The 17500-nt window shown below is 46.8% G+C and overlaps 1 protein-coding gene across 1 annotated transcript in view; it reads right to left on the bottom strand.

The window, feature by feature from the left end:
• LOC307256724 (transcription factor COE1-like) overlaps positions 1 to 17500 on the bottom strand; it is a 74321-nt gene that overhangs the window by 51036 nt on the left and 5785 nt on the right. Inside the window, exon 6 of the mRNA XM_080035808.1 lies at positions 16348 to 16416. Within this exon, the coding sequence (XP_079891934.1) occupies positions 16348 to 16416 (69 nt within the window). The remainder of the gene's footprint in view (positions 1 to 16347; positions 16417 to 17500) is intronic.

The following is a 17500-nucleotide window of genomic DNA, read 5'->3' as shown; positions in this document are numbered from 1 at the left end:
TGTGTGTGTGTGTGTGTGTGTGTGTGTGTGTGTGTGTGTGTGTGTGTGTGTGTATGTGTGTATGTGTGTGTGTGTGTGTGTGTGTGTGTGTGTGTGTGTGTGTGTGTGTGTGTGTGTGTGTGTGTGTGTGTGTGTCCCCTTCTCTCCGGCAACCTAACTAACTACTACAGCGCTGTCGGTTGCCTCGGAGCTAAGAAGTGACAAGCCGTCAATTGTGTTCCGATATTAACCCCATCTCAATGTCTGCCGTAGCCGCCTCCCTCCTCTGTGATGTGGGCCTGATCAAAGAAAAGAAAGAAGAAGAAGAACTAAAGCGTGGAGGAGAGTGAGATGGAGGACACCATGCTGCTAACAGACTGACTGTCCCCTTCTCTTTCTTTTCTTTCTGTGTCTCTTCTTTTCTAACTCATTATCTCTCTATTGGAGAGGCATCAGGAGGCGTTGGCTGAGCATGATTCAGTATCTACCATAAATACATATATATATATATATATGTATACAGCCAGGCGCTAAGTACTAGTTCATGGAATGTGTACACTATATACAATTTTATGGAGAAGGAGAGAGGCTATACAGTATGCTCAGCCTTTTTTTTTATATGGAGGAAGACAGCGCTCGCCAACATTTTTTCTCCCCATTTGATTTCTATACTGTGTTAAAAGATGGAATGAAAGAGTGCTGGGCAGGGGATAAGAGAGAGAGAGAGAGAGAGAGGCAGACCACCAGAGAGACAGAATATGATAGAAAGATGCCCCTTTATCTCATCTTAGCAGGTTCACCTAGCGGTGAGATTCCTCAAATGCATCCTTCAGTCATCGGCAATGACACACACACACACACACACACACACACACACACACACACACGAAAGGGAAGAGATAGGAGAGGTGGATTTCTCCGTGGATCATTCTCAGGGTGTGGGAAAGCAGAGCACCTAACACAGGTTGGCCTGGTTTCAGTAATGAGTTTGATTCTTCTCGCTGCCTCCCCCTGTCTCACTGGGGACCAAGACTGCATAATAACATCCACACGCACACACACACACACACACACACACACACACACACACACACACACACACACACACACACACACAGAGAGGCACACACAAACAGGTCTATGGGGAGCTAATTATTCTCACCTGTGTTAATTATTGCTGTAAGCCAATCAGCAGACTCTGTGCTAATTAGGCAGTGTTAGGTCTGATTAGTGTTTTGCAGCAGGCCCACTCAAACTGTTATCTACCATACTAGTCCCCTCAGGCAAGAGAACAGGTGGAGGCTTGCCCTGCCTGCCTGCCTGCCTGCCTGCCTCCGTGTGTGTGTGTGTGTGTGTGTGTGTGTGTGTGTGTGTGTGTGTGTGTGTGTGTGTGTGTGTGTGTGTGTGTGTGTGTGTGTGTGTGTGTGTGTGTGTGTGTGTGTGTGTGTGTGTGTGTGTGTGTGTGTGTGTGTGTGTGTGTGTGTGTGTGTGTGTGTGTGTGTGTGTTCGCTCATCATCCTCAATAAAAAATAAACTGAAGGACAGCTTAGATTCACAATAAAATAAAGTTAAATCAGTTGTTTTCTTTCTATCAAACGTAACTGAGTTTGGAGTCTTTCTCTTATCTGGTAGTGGGGACACTTTTTTCAGATACAAATTTGAGACACCGAGAAACATTTTTTACGGAATTCTGGCAACTTTGAAATAATGGAAATAACAAAAACAATGAGTATTGCTGACATCCTCTTTATGTCAAATGGCCTACTTTAATCGTGTATAACTATTCTAGTTCGTCCATCATTTTCAGTATTACTTATGGCTTCTATATATATTTCTTTGTGCACGCTTTGCTAAGAACATGTTTTACCAAATTATACTTATAATAATAATAAAAGTGCAGGGCATGTCCCCAGCATCCAGTGTAAATTAAATATATATATATATATATATATATATATATATATATATATATATATATATATATATATATATATATACAGTATATATATCAGGGCTGATCCAGGATCTGTGCTGTCACTAATAGCTCCTTTTGGCCAGGATAACCCCTCGGATTGATCCGCACGTCACACATACAACCCCCTGCCCTGACCCAGGAATGCTACCTTCAGTGTGTGTGTGTGTGTGTGTGTGTGTGTGTGTGTGTGTGTGTGTGTGTGTGTGTGTGTGTGTGTGTGTGTGCGTGTATCACGGAAATAGAGATGCTCAAAAAAGAAAGATAAAAAGGATGGAGAAGAACCGAAGCGGTAAATGGAGGGTCTGTGGACCATCTCCCAGCTGAGAAGAATGAAAAGGAAAAAGAAAGGATGAGAGGAAGAAGAGGAGGAGGTAGAGAGGGGGGGTGGAGGAAACCTTCCTCTTATGACACCATTGATTTTCTTTCAGAGGCTTGAGCCTGTCACTACTGAACACTTGGTCCCCCCTCTCACACACACACATACACACTCATGTCCAAATACACACATACACACACGCACACACACACACACACACACACACACACACACACACACACTAACTCCGTGCCCTGACCTCCACGTGTGCCTGCTGGTCCATACTGGGTCTAATGACACCGGGGCCTCCCACCGATCAATACCAAACTGTCACTCAGCTGGCAAGCGCACACACACACACACACACACACACACACACACACACACACACACACACACACACACACACACAAGCGGTCAGATAGATGCAGACACACACGTACATACACACACATGCCAAGCAGGCAGGCAGGCAGGCAGGCCTATGCGTTTGCACATTTGTGTATGCTGGAAGCGATGTTTTCTACAACCTCAGCAGATGCCCTCCCCCCTCCGCCCACAATCCCCTCCTACACACACACACACACACACACACACACACACACACACACACACTCGCACGCACACACACACACACACACACACACACACACACACACACACACACACGCACACACACACACAGACTGGACCAAAGCCATATTCCCTTTCCTCTCCTCACACTGAGAGTCTGAGGTCCTGATGTAATATTGATGAGCGGGGATGGAGGCCCCTAGAAGAAGTGATAGGTCCTTGCGATTGTAAATTATAAATTGTTATCGATTTAACGTCAATGCCCCACGTAGGCACTCATACGAATGCACACACAGACACACACAGACAGACACCCGTATCAAAATAGACACACACACACACACACAACAGCTCCTTTTGCCCTGAAGAGAGGGAGGAGAGCCCATTTCTTTTTCTTGGCTAACTTATTCCACGTCATTCACCAGCCATCTCTTCCTCTTTCTGTTCTTCAGTTAATCCCTCCCTCCCTCCTTCACTCTCTCCTCCTCAACAATCTCAAGCACCAGTCCGCCTCTCTCCATACACATCTCAAGTGCCACTTAGAAAGACCAGACCGGGGCTACAGCCAAACTCTGCTCTCAGTGGTTCTCTGTGTGTGTGTGTGTGTGTGTGACTGTCTGTCTGTCTGTGTGACTATCTGTCTGTGTGTGTGTGTGTGTGTGTGTGTGTGTGTGTGTGTGTGTGTGTGTGTGTGTGTGTGTGTGTGACTTGTGGCGTCTTGCAGTCAAGATCACAGATTAGTATTAGGGCAATGGGAGAGAATAAAAATGAAAGGAGGACTGTTTTTTTCACTTGATGTTGAGAATGAACTGGACAGGTAAAGATTTGTACTTTCATGAGCAAAACGATGTTGAACCTGAAAACGATGCATCTTTGCTATCGTCATAAGGGTCACAACCTGATTTTTACCAAAACCAGATAGACCTCAATAAGCAACACTAATCATATATTGCTCTCTATGTGCAGCGGGCTGTGAGACGAGAGCGGCGTCTAATAAGCGCAACACCCAAGTGTACTTGCGCTAGTTGAGCGGGTGGGAGTGGCGAAGTGGGTAGGGCGTTCGTCCACTGGATTGCAGGGTCGGAGGTTCGATCCCCCGCCTACCCGCCACATGTCCAAGTGTCCCTGGGCAAAGAGACACTGAACCCCACATTGCTCCCGATGGTTCAGAGAGCGCCTTGCATGGCAGCTACTGCCATCGGTGATTGAGTGTGTGTGTGTGTGTGAATGGGTGAATGTGGTAAGAAATGTTAAGCGCTTTGGGGCTGAGAAAATCGGCTAAATAGCGCTATATAAGTCAAGTCCATTTACCATTTAGCTTAGAGGAGGTCTCATTTGGGTAACAATGAGGTTGTAGCAAAGATGCATGGTTGATGTTTGAATACTGTATAGTTTTTCTCATGAGTTATCATAAGTTTAAATGCCCCCCCCCCCCCCCCCCCCCCCCCCCGTCTATTTTGACCCTAACGCTTTTCCGTAGCACACAGATCACCCTTAGCCGCGTTGTTTTCTTCTCCGGATAATTTATGTCCGACTGAAAATCTGTTGACTGTGAAAAGGCCCTGGCTTTAAAAACATTTGTTTGTCTCTGTTAAATCACTAATTATAGCCTGGCACAACACAGGGCAGATGCGGGCTAATTCACCATTAGGCGTTTGGTGTTTATTAAACTTTTATAATGTGATCACTCTGATAACGGGCGCAATTGTTTCCCTGGGCGTGTGTGATTATACTGTTGTACCCCCTCTGTCCCCTTGTAATGGCTCCCGCAGTGTGTGTGTGTGTGTGTGTGTGTGTGTGTGTGTGTGTGTGTGTGTGTGTGTGTGTGTGTGTCTTGGAGCTTGTGGAGCAGTGTTTTCCATTTCTCATTAGAGTGGCACAGACTCCTGCTGCAGGGTCAATGGAGGGGGAGAGGGTGTGTGTGGTGTGTGTGTGTGTGTGTGTGTGTGTGTGTGTGTGTGTGTGTGTGTGTGTGTGTGTGTGTGTGTGTGTGTGTGTGTGTGTGTGTGTGTGTTTGAAGGGGGGGGGGGGGGGTTTGGTAATGAGCGCTAGGAACATAATACCGTGGCGTCCATTAATGTTGGGAGGCAGTGACATTAGGCATACTTAACTAATAGAGCCAGTCTCTGCAATTACCCAGTGTTATCTGTGTAGCTTTGCAGAGGGGGGAACCGGCTTTAATAAATGTTTGTAGTGATGTGATAAATGCCAGGTTGCTCATTTGTAATGTAGACTGCAGGACAAGGGGGAGAGGGGGGGAGCGAGGCTTGCAAATTGTCTAATTGTTTTCCTTTTCGGATTGGAGAATGTGGTAGAGAGACAGAGAAAGAGAGAGAGAGACACAGACAGATAGAGACAGGGAGAGAGAGAGACAGAGATTTTTCTTTCTGTGTTGTCGGTCTATGTAATATCTCTCCACTGTCTCTCTCAGTGGGGTTTCTGTTACAACTGTCCTCCACTGTCAAACACAGAAAAAACATCAGCTCCTTCCCTCTCTCCTCCTCTCATCTCTCTTTCATCCCCGGCCCACACATCACACACACAAACACACACACACACACACACACACACACACACACACACACACACACACACACACACACACACACACAGGCGCCCGGCCCCAGTGATTGTGTGTGTAAACATCTTGTCATGCTAACACGGCCGTCCATGACAGAAGAGAGATGCGCTTCATTAACGCCATGCACACTCGTAAGTTTGTCTCTGTGTTTGAACATATGCGTATGTGTGCGTGTGTGTGTGTGTGTGTGTGTGTGTGTGTGTGTGTGTGTGTGGGCTATACTATCTCTGCCCCCGTGAACGTGTGTAATAGTCTGTTTTGTGAATTTTCAAGGGTCAGTGGTTGAAATGTAGAGGATTCGTTTATAAGCTGGTTTTTCTTTGATTGTACAAACAAGACTATTATTCTTGGAGACCACGGGTGTAGGTTTGTGTCAACATGGGGAGGAGGGGGGGGGGGCTTCTGAGGGCTGAGAAACCAGATAACGTTAGCATTCATCCTTAGACACAAGGTAAAAAGTGGAGTATAGCTGCTTATATTACTACACTGTCTACATTGCCTTGCACAGGGCTACACTGCAGAGAAAGCCACTGCAATGGTGGGAGGTCGGCAAGGTTAAGATGGTACGGTCCACTTGAGGGATGTTGGAAATAGTTGGGATATTGTATATATATTGTACAGTATATACTGTATATTTACAGGTGAGAAGGCTATATAAAGGGCAGCTCATGGTGTAGTGGTTAGAGCGTCCCCCATATAGGCTCAGTTCTCCTGCAGCAGACCACAGGTTCAAATCCGACCCGTGGACAGTTCTCTGCATGTCCTCCCCTCTTTGCTCCATGTCAACTCTTTCTCTCCACATCTGTCTAATAAAAAAAAGCGAAAAATGCAAAAAGAAATATTCTTTAAAAAAGAAAAGGAAGGGGTGCCCTTAGCTCAGTTGGTAGGGCGTCCCCCCCCCATGGGCCTCGGCCAGCAGCGGACCCGGGTTCGATTCCAGCCCGCGGTCGTTCTCTGCATGTCACTCCCCTCTCTGCCCCATTTCAACTCTGTCTCTACACTATCAATAAAGCATAAAAATGCCAAAAAAATATCTTAAAAAAAAATTAAAAAAGGATTTCTAAATGTATCAACTGCCTGATCTGTTATTTGACCTTTTTTGGGGACCAGGGGGGTTATCTTTCATATTTCTTTGAGGGGGACAAATGTACCTCTTCTTAATATTTAGGGGGGAATATCCCCTGCATCCCCCCTATGTGGAGTCCTGTACACTTACACAGTCCAATTGTGTTTAAGTCAGATAATAAACCAACAATTTCACCTCCTTGCACGCCCCTCACTCTTCTGTGTTTGTTGGAAGACAATAGCCCGAGAGAGAGAGAGACAGAGAGAGAGAGAGAGACAGAGAGACAGAGAGAAGGAGTGGTGTGCGGAGAGGAAAAAGAGGATACAGAAGAGAGACACTGTTAATTGTTGTCGCAGAAAACAGGTTGCGAAAAGGTCTGCCCGTTTGAACCTGAATGTCACCTCATGTAAATCACAGCCTGTCTGCGTCGGAGGAGCCAATAACGGGGATAATGAGCGCCACTCTCTCCTGCAAAGCGTGCCGAGATATACAGGCACAATGCGCTTTATACCGAGGAAGAGCCCTTTCAAATGCCGCCAAAGATTCCCAGTGTTATTAACCACCAACAACATTAAAAAACCCAACAGAGTTAAATCTGGAGGTTTGAGTGGGAGGACCAAAGGAAGAAACACCTAGACAAAGAGGGCAGAGAGAGAGAGAGAGAGTGAGAGAGAGAGAGAGAGAGAGATGAAGGAGAGAGAGAGACACGTGGAGAAAAAGAACACACAAGTGAACATTCCTCCCAAGCGAGGTCAAGCCACGCGGTAAACAAACAAACAAACAAACAAAGCAACGAAACATTAGCAGTGCGCACACACACACACACACACACACACACACACACACACACACACACACACACATACACACACACACACACAAAGGGGGGGGGCAAGGTGGTGTAAAACAACAGAGTGTCTCAGTCGACCGCCTACGCCTTTTATACTTTGTCTCATCAGTTACATAAACACAAACAAAGGCCTTTTTCAAATTCAGCCTTCTTTCTGAACAGTGACATGTGATGCTGGGGTCACATTTGTTTGTTGATTAATGCAAATAAAATAATATATTAGAAATGTAAGAATATCTATCATCCCCTTTGATGGCAAACAATGCTGTTGACCGTAGTTGTCGGCATGTTGACGTCTCGCCGCTTTACGTTTAATTACGGCAGAGACTGCTCCCGCTTGAAGATTCTTTTCTTTTATTGTTCCTTAACCGTACACAGCTCAGAAATGTCTCACAACTCACACATGAGAGCAAGATATGAAGAGCTTCAACCTCTGAAAAATAATGATATGGCTACTGCATAGCCTTAGTGCCAGAATAAAAGTGTTTTATCTTTTTTAAAGACAATTTAAACCCCCATAGAGGCTCAGTCCTCTTCACAGCAGACCCGGGTTAGAATCCGTGGACCCGTGGTCGTTCCCTGCATGTCATTCCCCTCTCTGCCCCATTTCTCCTCTGTCTTTCCAAAACAGTCTAATAAAAAAGTCAAAATGCCAAAAAATTATCTTGACATTTTATATAGGGAAAAATCTCCAGACAGAATAATCAGAATATATTAAAAGGATCATTCCCTTGTTGCCGAGTCCCACCAGCAGCTCTCTCACACTCCATATCTCTCCCTCCCTCCCCTCCCTGTCTCCCCCCTCCCCCCCATGCCGCGCAGGTTTTTCCTCCCATTGTGGCGTGTGAAACTGAGAGCTACCGGCCCGCTCACAGCGCCTGGCCAGCCAGCCAGCCAGCCAGCCAGCCATCCATTCTTCCTGGACAGATTGATGGAAAACAATCAACAGACTATACATCTTAGCTCTGGGGCCCAGCAGGTCACCAGCACTCATCCTGGACACCTGGACCCAACATCCTCCTGGGCCACGGAGCTACACAGGGAAAGGACCTACACTAAAGCCATAGGAAGTGAGTATGATAGATAGATAGATAGATAGATAGATAGATAGATAGATAGATAGATAGATAGATAGATAGATAGATAGATAGATAGATAGATAGATAGATAGATAGATAGATAGATAGATAGATAGATAGATAGATAGATAGATAGATAGATAGATGGGGGTTACTGTATGGAGGTGGTGTATAAGGCAAACAGTCTGTGTTCTAATATAATCAGTAAACATTGAATCATCGGTGAAGAGCAGACACTGCTCCATGACACAGCGGGCCCGTCCCGCTGACAGAGAGAGTGTTGCTACTGTGATGTCTATTCAATTACAAGCAACACACACACACACACACACACACACACACACACACACAGGCAGCCATGTAACACAGGCTGTGAAGAGAGCACTTAGCGGGCCGTACGCTCCACTGTCCTTGCACATCAGAGCATTGAGAAAACAAAGCCTGCCGCGCGCGCACACACACACACACACACACACACACACACATAACCATGCATGTCTAAATGTATAGCGTCACACCAAGAGGCACACACACACGCCCCCGACGCTCTTCACGCCTCATTTGAAAAGCAAATTGAGCGCATCTTCCAGGGCCAGTCAAGTCACTGACTAAATCCTGGAAAACGTAACTTTTTTTTCTCCGTCGCCACGAGACATACACAAGACCTAGCGTACGGTAAATATATCTTCTTTCTATTTAGATCCCCCCCCCCCCCACACACTATCTTTATATCTCGTTGTATACTGCCTGCAATTTTCAACGCCATAAAATGTCTTAAATAGCTCGGAGAGAAGTAGGACGCTACTCATTTGGGTCAGCCGTGGCCAGCCCAAAACCTCTCATTCTGGGACAAGAACAAACACTGACACAAAGGCAGACGGGACGGGCCAAGAGGAGAGAGAGAGAGAGAGGCCAGGTCAAGCAAGGCAATGTCGAGCGGTAATGACAAAGCAAGTTTGCAAGAGAAAATAGAGCTAAAAGAGAGCGCTATTTACAGTTAGCGCTCACCCCCCCCCCCCCAAAAAAAAATAGCTCCTTGCGTCATGACAACCCAGAACTTTTCACTGTTATGAAATGTATGAATTACATCAGTGTTTATTTCACTGTAATAAACAGTTTGTTAGCTACATTCAGCTGGGAAGCATTAGCCTAAATGTCCAATAAAGTGTGTACGGCAGCTCTGTTTAGTTTACCGGGGAAATAATTAAAAGACAACAATGCAACAAACACACACACAAACCTAAGTTTGAGGCGTTCCTCATTGTTTCCTCAACATAAAACCAAAAGAGATTGTGTGTTGTCTTGATATTTCATAACCACGGGAACACACCACCAGAATGTTTACTCCGAGAATGATGATGAAGTGTTCATTTTTGTGTGGGGGTGTGTGTAAATGAAAGCGGGGCCAGTTGTTAGGGGCCGAAGGTGTGGATGAGAGAGAGAGAGAGAGGCAGCGCATGTTTCAGAGGCTCCCTCGACCTCCAAACTCCCTGCTGTCAATCAGCGGGGCCGCCCGTCCCCTGGGGCTGTGCTTTCTTCCAGCCCTGGAGGGGTGTGTGTGTGTGTGTGTGTGTGTGTGTGTGTGTGTGTGTGTGTGTGTGTGTGTGTGTATGAAAACCACCGCAGGGATAAAAAGAACACTACCAAACAGATGCAGAGAGCTGCAGGTCAATGGGTGTGTGTGTGTGTGTGTGTGTGTATGCGTGTGTGTGTGTGTGTGTGTGTGTGTGTGTGTGTGTGCGTGTGTATGTGTGTGTGTGTGTGTGTGTATGCGTGTGTGTATGCGTGTTTACTGTTGCCCGCCTGTGGATTCATGCGTGCATCTGCATATGTATTTGTGTACTGTGTATGAGTTTATCTGAGGGTGAGCGATCCATCTGTGTGTGTGTGTGTGTGTGTGTGTGTGTGTGTGTGTGTGTGTGTGTGTGTGTGTGTGTGTGTGTGTGTGTTTGTGCGTGCGTGTGAGTGCATGCATGCGTTCTTATGTGTATGTGTGTGTCTGTGTGTGTTCTTATGTGTGTGTGTGTGTGTGTGTGTGTGTGTGTGTGTGTGTGTGCGTGCTTGCGTTCTTATGTGTATGTGTGTGTGTTCATATGTGTGTGTGTGTGTGTGTGTTCTTATTTGTGTGTTTTCTTATGTGTGTGTGTCAGATTTGTGAGGCAGCCAGCACCTGGGGCAGAGGGGAGTTCTGGCTGCATATCGATGAGCCAGCAAACTCTGCCTCTCTTTGCCCCTGGAGCCCTGCTGCACAAAGCAGCACAACCCGCTCAGGGCCAGGGCCTTGTTTCAAAGCCTCCCCTCTAACATCTACTGCAGCTGCCCCCTCCGCTAAGATCACACAAAAGAAACAACACAATCAACCAGGAAGAAAAAATCTTCTTAAGAGAAAAAAGAGCATTTGCTGAAATATCAAGGAAGAGAGAAATGCCATAAGGGAGATATTGTCAGACTTAATGATCTCTAGCTTCTTATGAAGGAATCATTTAAGCTTGTGATAGTTAGTCAAAGACAAAAAAAAAACTTAGGGAAAATAGAGGAGAAAAGAGAGACTACCCTGCATTAAATAAAAACAGACCTAGGACACAGGAAAGACAGAATAAAACAATGTAGACATGGACATTCAGACACCTTAGCACATACAGTGAGAAGCATGTGGGAGCTTTACTGTAAGAGAGTCTCCAGCCTAACACAGTCATGGATATGAAAGTGAAACTAAGCTGAGGGGACGGAAGGCGCTGCCAGTAAACCAAATTAGCATCAAATGCAAATGAGAAGGGGGCTAATGGCTGGACAGGTGCAGACTGGGCCTCTAAATGACACACACACACAAACACGCACGCGCACACACACACACACAGACACACACACAGACACACACACACACACACAGATGTATACACACACAACCACACACTTACACACACACACACACACACACACACACAAGCATACACAGAGTTGCATGCACACACACACACACACACACACACACACACACACACACACACACACACACACAGATGAGATGGATGAATTAAACATGGGTGGGCTCGGCTTGGGGGGCTGGCAGGGCTGACATAAAGTCAATGACATACATTATTCACTAGCACACGTTAGCCCAGCCAAGGCAACACATGACCTCTCACCCCAGGAAGTGCATCCAAAACATAACAACCAAAACAATGAGGGGGTTCCCCACTACACAGGGAGACAAAGAGGGCCAGAGTGACAAACAAGCTATATGCAGCAGGGCATCAGCTTGGTGAAATGCTTTACACAAAACTTTGCTGGCCCCTCCAAAGTTGATTTGTTCCTTCCAGATGTGTCATGTGATCCGGTGTCCAACCAAAGCAGGTGTGGCCCTATGAGGCAGGATGGCAGGCAGGAGAACCAAGGTCCACTAACTACACCACCATGAAGCTGAGACCGAGTCCATTCCCCTGTAAGCTCACAGAGCAGGAAACTGTCCGCCATGACATCATCTTTCCCCGGGAGGAGCACTTCCTGCCCGACATTCTTCACTTAAGACACAAACACACACACGCACGCACGCACGCACACACACACACACACGCACACACACACGCACACACACTAGCAAAAAGGAAATGGCCTCTGTCAACACACAAACACACTCCCGAGGAAATAACCAACACTGCTGTGGATACACAAACGCAGACACAAGCATGCGAGGAAATGGGCCACATCAACGGCGGGCCGTAAGGAGTGTGGGCAAATGCAAACACACACTCCAAAACAGCTATAAACCTGAAATAACATGCAAACCTGACACCCACACCCTCCACGCATGGTGAATGGAGAGGGTGGATGATGGGATATGACTGGATGGCTGTCCAGAGTGGGTGCTTATCTTGGGTCACAGGGAGTCTCCCCCCCCACCCTCTCCCTGCCTGGGGGGACACCCTGCAGCAGGCCTAAGGGAGCTGGACAGACAGGGACAGGGCCATGGGACACAGGTGGTATAGGAGGCTAGAGAGAAGGGACACATGGGGCCGGAGGGACAGTCAAACCCCCCCAAAAACCAATAGAGATTAGTCCACAATTACACGGACGCAGCATGTAAATGATAAGCAGATAAGCTTTGGGGAGAGATGTTTAAGGAGAGCAATGCAGAGAGAAGGCCAAGGCGCACACGGGTGAGAGGGGAAATGTGTTTGTCATTTGAGGCCCATCCAGGCACATGATAGACTGACTACTAGCTGTGGCTGCATACCATTAACCCCACGCTAACCAGCAGTGATAGGGGGAGAGGTGGAAGTGGAAGTGGAAGTGGATGTGGGGGGTTAAGGGGGCTCCCCTCATCTTATCCTGACTACAGTGGACCGCACACGTTTCCCTGGGGAAGAGATAGAGACACACACAGGAGCCTCTTACTTTTCACCCCGCGTTGCAAATCGCATATACCGTATACTCTTTCTTTTTACTATTCTATACAGCTGACCATAAAACAAGTAGTTAGCATGCAGTAGGCCCACAAATGGGACATACTTTTACTTATTTATTTCATCATAACATCACTCCTTGAACTTGCCTCTTGCTTAAATATCTGTTACATTACTGGTTGTTTTCGCAGTGAATTGTGGGTCGGCACTGCTAAGAAAGCTGCTGATTTCCACACCAGAAATCTATCCGTATATAGTAGGGTACTGGGGTATTTCTCAGTATATTGCATGTGTTGGGACACCCTAAATATTTCTCTACCAAATTTAATCACAGGGAAGTATGGGGGATTGTAAGGCAACGCAACATCAGCTGCTTCCCCTACCAAGTGTCAAGTCACCAGCCCAGAGGTGACATAATGTAAAAGTATGACAATATGACAGAGATTATAATGCCCTTGTAAAATTGCATTCTTCTGCAACCACGATAGCTCCAAACCAAAAGAAAACAGCACAAAGCCAGTACAGATGGAAAGGGGGGATGTGTTGTACAACTTCAAACTATGTTAGTGTTTTTCCCTATCATAGCCCAAACAAATATGCCTCATAATTAAAAAACTGTATCACATTGCTCCTTGTAGAGTAGACAAACAACTCCTCCTTTCAAACATGAGGAGAGGTAAAGAGAGTATTCTCCTGGTGAGCGAGTAGTACAGTACACCCAGAGCGCTGCCTGATCCACACTACTGTACCACATTTGTTCTACCTAACAATCAAATAAGTTTCTCATTAGCTGACTTTATTTTCCCTCATTCCTGCGGTTGTGCTGCAGTGGCCTGTTTCTCCTCTTAACGAGAGAGAGAGAGCTAATTAGGCAATCAGAGCCATTACTCTTCCAGAAGAGTTCCAGCTAGGGCCCGGCTAATTAGGGCTGTAAAATCTAATCATCTCTGCCAAACAGCGGCGGGCTAACGAGCCCTTATTTAACCAACTAAATAACTTCAAGGGCGGAGAGAGGGGGCTTTTGCTGATGCTATTTCTTTATGAATTTGAAGGGGGAGGAAGGAGGGGGGGGACTCACAGTAATTGAGTCAGTTTCAGCCCCCTTCGTAGTTGTTTGTTTGTTTATGAAGCCCTGATTATTACGACTGCCAATAATATATTGGTGCTAAAATGAGCAAACGCTGTCTAAACCCTCCTTCTCCTTCTACATCCCCCATTTAAAACAAGCCAACCCCACCACCACCATCGCTCTAACTCTCACCTGACCTATTTTCCTGTCCAGAAAAGAGAGTGCTCGCTGGAGAGGAAAAAGAAGGGAGATATTGCTGTTGTTTTGTCCCTCCCCCCCCCCCCCCCCCTCCCCCTGTTCTAATTTGTTGTTCGTTAAAGCTGCCCTCACACCTGAGCCACTGGGGCGCCGGGGGAATACTGCCAAACACATGCTCCGTGTGGGAAAAAGCTGTTCGCAAGCAAGCAAGAGTTTTCACCAAGGCAAATGCAAAGGCAAGGCTCTGCTTCAAACTGTGATGAACGGAAAGGGGGGGAAGTTTGACCGTAAGCCATAGAAACAGCAGAGCGACAGATGAGAAAATTCAACAAGTTTTAAAACGTGCAGGTGTAAAAGAAAAATCTGAAAATATGGCACACAGAGTGATGGGCAAGGCATGTTGTCTGAGGGGCCACGTGGTGGTGGGGTGCAGCTGTCTCAGGGAGCGCTGAGGTGAGGCCTTCTGCTTCACTGGAGCGGAACCAGGGTGGCACACACACACACACACACACACACGCACACACACACACACACACACACACACACACACACACACACACACACACACACACACACACACACACACACACACACACACACACACACACACACACACACACACACACACACACACACACACACACAGGTAAAGAGTAGCTTCTGACAGAGCAGCAGCGACAAACAGGACAGCTGTGTTCATCAGATAGCACAGGTCACTGCGTACAGAAATACACTCACAAATGTGACAAATTCAAATCAGTCATAAAACCTAGATAACCTTCATGTTACCTGATGATACAGTTGTTCAAACAGGTTAAAGATCGTGAAAAACAGAACAATAAATAACTAAAGTAGATTCATTATCAAAAGACCCTCGTTTCCTCCTGAGCGGAGCAGACTGAAGTGCACGGTCCAACAATTGCTCAAGTATAAACAAATAATTTCCCCTCACGCTGTTGGTCCTCATGTGTGCCACACGCGTGTACACACACACACACACACACACACACACACAGCACAGGCCCGACTGTAAATCTACAGAGCTTTTCTTTTTCTCCAACTTGACCGTAAATCATGCTAGCTCCTGCATCGGTCCGAGGTAGTTTACGATGGCAGGAGAAAGGTGTATACACTCAAAGAGAAGTGGAATGTGTGTGTGTGTGTGTGTGTGTGTGTGTGTGTGTGTGTGTGTGTGTGTGTGTGTGTGTGTGTGTGTGTGTGTGTGTGTGTGTGTGTGTGTGTGTGTGTGTGTGTGTGTGTGTCTGAAAGTGTCAAAAGCGGTGGACAAACTTCAGTACCGCAATCGGCCCCAGAGTGAGATTTACAGTATATACATAAACACACACACACACACACACACACATCACGCTATACAGTAGCTGTAACCCTAACTGCTCATCGGCCCGACCACACAAACACTGTTTGACCACACTTCCACTGCTCTGTGATTGCTCTCTCACACACACACACACACACACACACACACACACACACACACACACACACACACACACACACCGCAGGAATATTATTTACTGCAGTTTCACACATTTCACTCTCGCACAGAGGGATTATGGTCGCTGAGATTTAAACAACCTGTGGCCTGCTTTATTAGGCCGCCAGCTTTTTATTTTCTCAGCCAAATCGCACGACGGAAAATATAGCCTCCAGCTGCATACTCACACTGGAAATGTAAATGAAAGTTTGCCGTGGTTTTTATACTGTATCTAAAGTACGTTTCCCGCAACATTTAATGCCTGTGTATTCTCCACGTATGCCTCGTTTCCAGAGAGCGGCACGGTTCAGTTCGGGCAGGGGCACATTAACCCTGGGTCTGGCTTGCGTTTCCACTACCGACAACAGCACCCTTACTTTGGTATTCAAAGAAGAGGAAAAAACACCACAGAATAAACAAAGAGCTACACACTGACACTTTCTCTTAACACAAGACTCTTCACTGTCTTTGCAGAGGTGGTTCCACACTCTCACACAGAAATCATTCTGTCCGACCAATCAACGGACTGCAGTGTGTAACGTCACCATTTTGTGACCATTTGTGACAGCTTGTTAAACCCCAACGAAAGGGTGACGGGAAAAAAGGGTGCAGTATGGTTTTGCTTATTTTTGGTAACAAATAAATGTGCTCCGAGGCCACACCAAACCAAAGCGCTCAATGGAAACGAGGCTATAGGTCCAGTCATTACGTGCCTGGTTATGTGCTCTTGGTTGACAGTACAGCATTACAAAGGGTTGCTTACCTGTCGATGATAACCGGGTCTGACGGGGTCTCGTTCCTGTTGCCGCAACTCTTCTTATCACAGCACCGACTGTGGGAAGGGGGGAGAGGGGGAGAGGGGGAAGAGGGGGGAGGGGCAGGAGTTAGAGGCAGACATATGAACAAGACAAGATAACCTGGAGAGCACAGTGAGTGAGGAAGTCAGATGGAGCATTACAGGAAACAGAAACAGGTGTTAAAAAAGGGCGTGAGACTTTTGAAGAGGTTTTAAGAGACAGACTGAATTGGATTTGTGTCGGGGGCTTCTCCAGGTAAGACTGGGGGGCTCTAGAGCTCTACGCTTTGTGTGTGTGATCAGCCTAGTTCATTTTTTTTTTAAGGGAAAAGTTTTGGAGAGAGGAAAAGACCAAAAGCTAGTGAGCCTGAATGGGGCATGGGATAGATAGAAACTACTTGAATTAGCCTCCAGGGCTCAGGTTAGCTCCATTTCTGTCAGCCATCACACAACCAGACATCTTATGTTCTCTATTTTTCCTCCGTTGCTCGTCCCCTCCCTCTATCCCGCCTCTCTCTCTCTCTCTCTCTCTCTCTCACTCGCTGGTTTTTCTCTCTCTCAGAAGTGGGTCACAGAGTGGTCCCACTGGACCCGGTGGAGAAGTGCATGCTGGGTAAGTAGAAGGGGGTTGCATACTGATGTGACGAGTCCTTTTCTGAATCGTTTGACTGCCGCACAATCTTAACAGTGTGCCGCTGCGTGCCGTCAATTCCCTTTATTTACCTCAAAATGTACCATCATCACGACGATATTTTTTCTTCTTCTCTGTCTTTGCGTACATTATGCATGTCTGTGTGTACCTGTGTATCTGACTGCATGTGTGCGTCTTCTGTCTGTGTGTGTGTGTGGGGGGGGGGGGGGGGGGGGGGAAGACACACACAAGCGAGTGAGAGACGGGGGCGACAGATTGACCCCCCCCCCGCTCCCCACACACACACACACACACACACTTTCTTGGGTCCCTCAGGACAGGAGGCTTGGAGAGAGCCAGATCACATTTCTGATCTCGAAGCGTTTCCTGCAGCATATGAAAACAAGTGGTCTGAATTGCCTCAGTGCGATAACCAGGAAGTGGCTATACACTTTGCCACTGGCCCATTTCTCTTCATACAACTCTATA

Source organism: Ammodytes marinus (assembly GCF_949987685.1).
Source record: "Ammodytes marinus genome assembly, chromosome: 10".
In the NCBI taxonomy this organism is placed as follows: Eukaryota; Metazoa; Chordata; class Actinopteri; order Uranoscopiformes; family Ammodytidae; genus Ammodytes; species Ammodytes marinus.
This window is presented reverse-complemented; position numbering and strand designations above follow the sequence as displayed.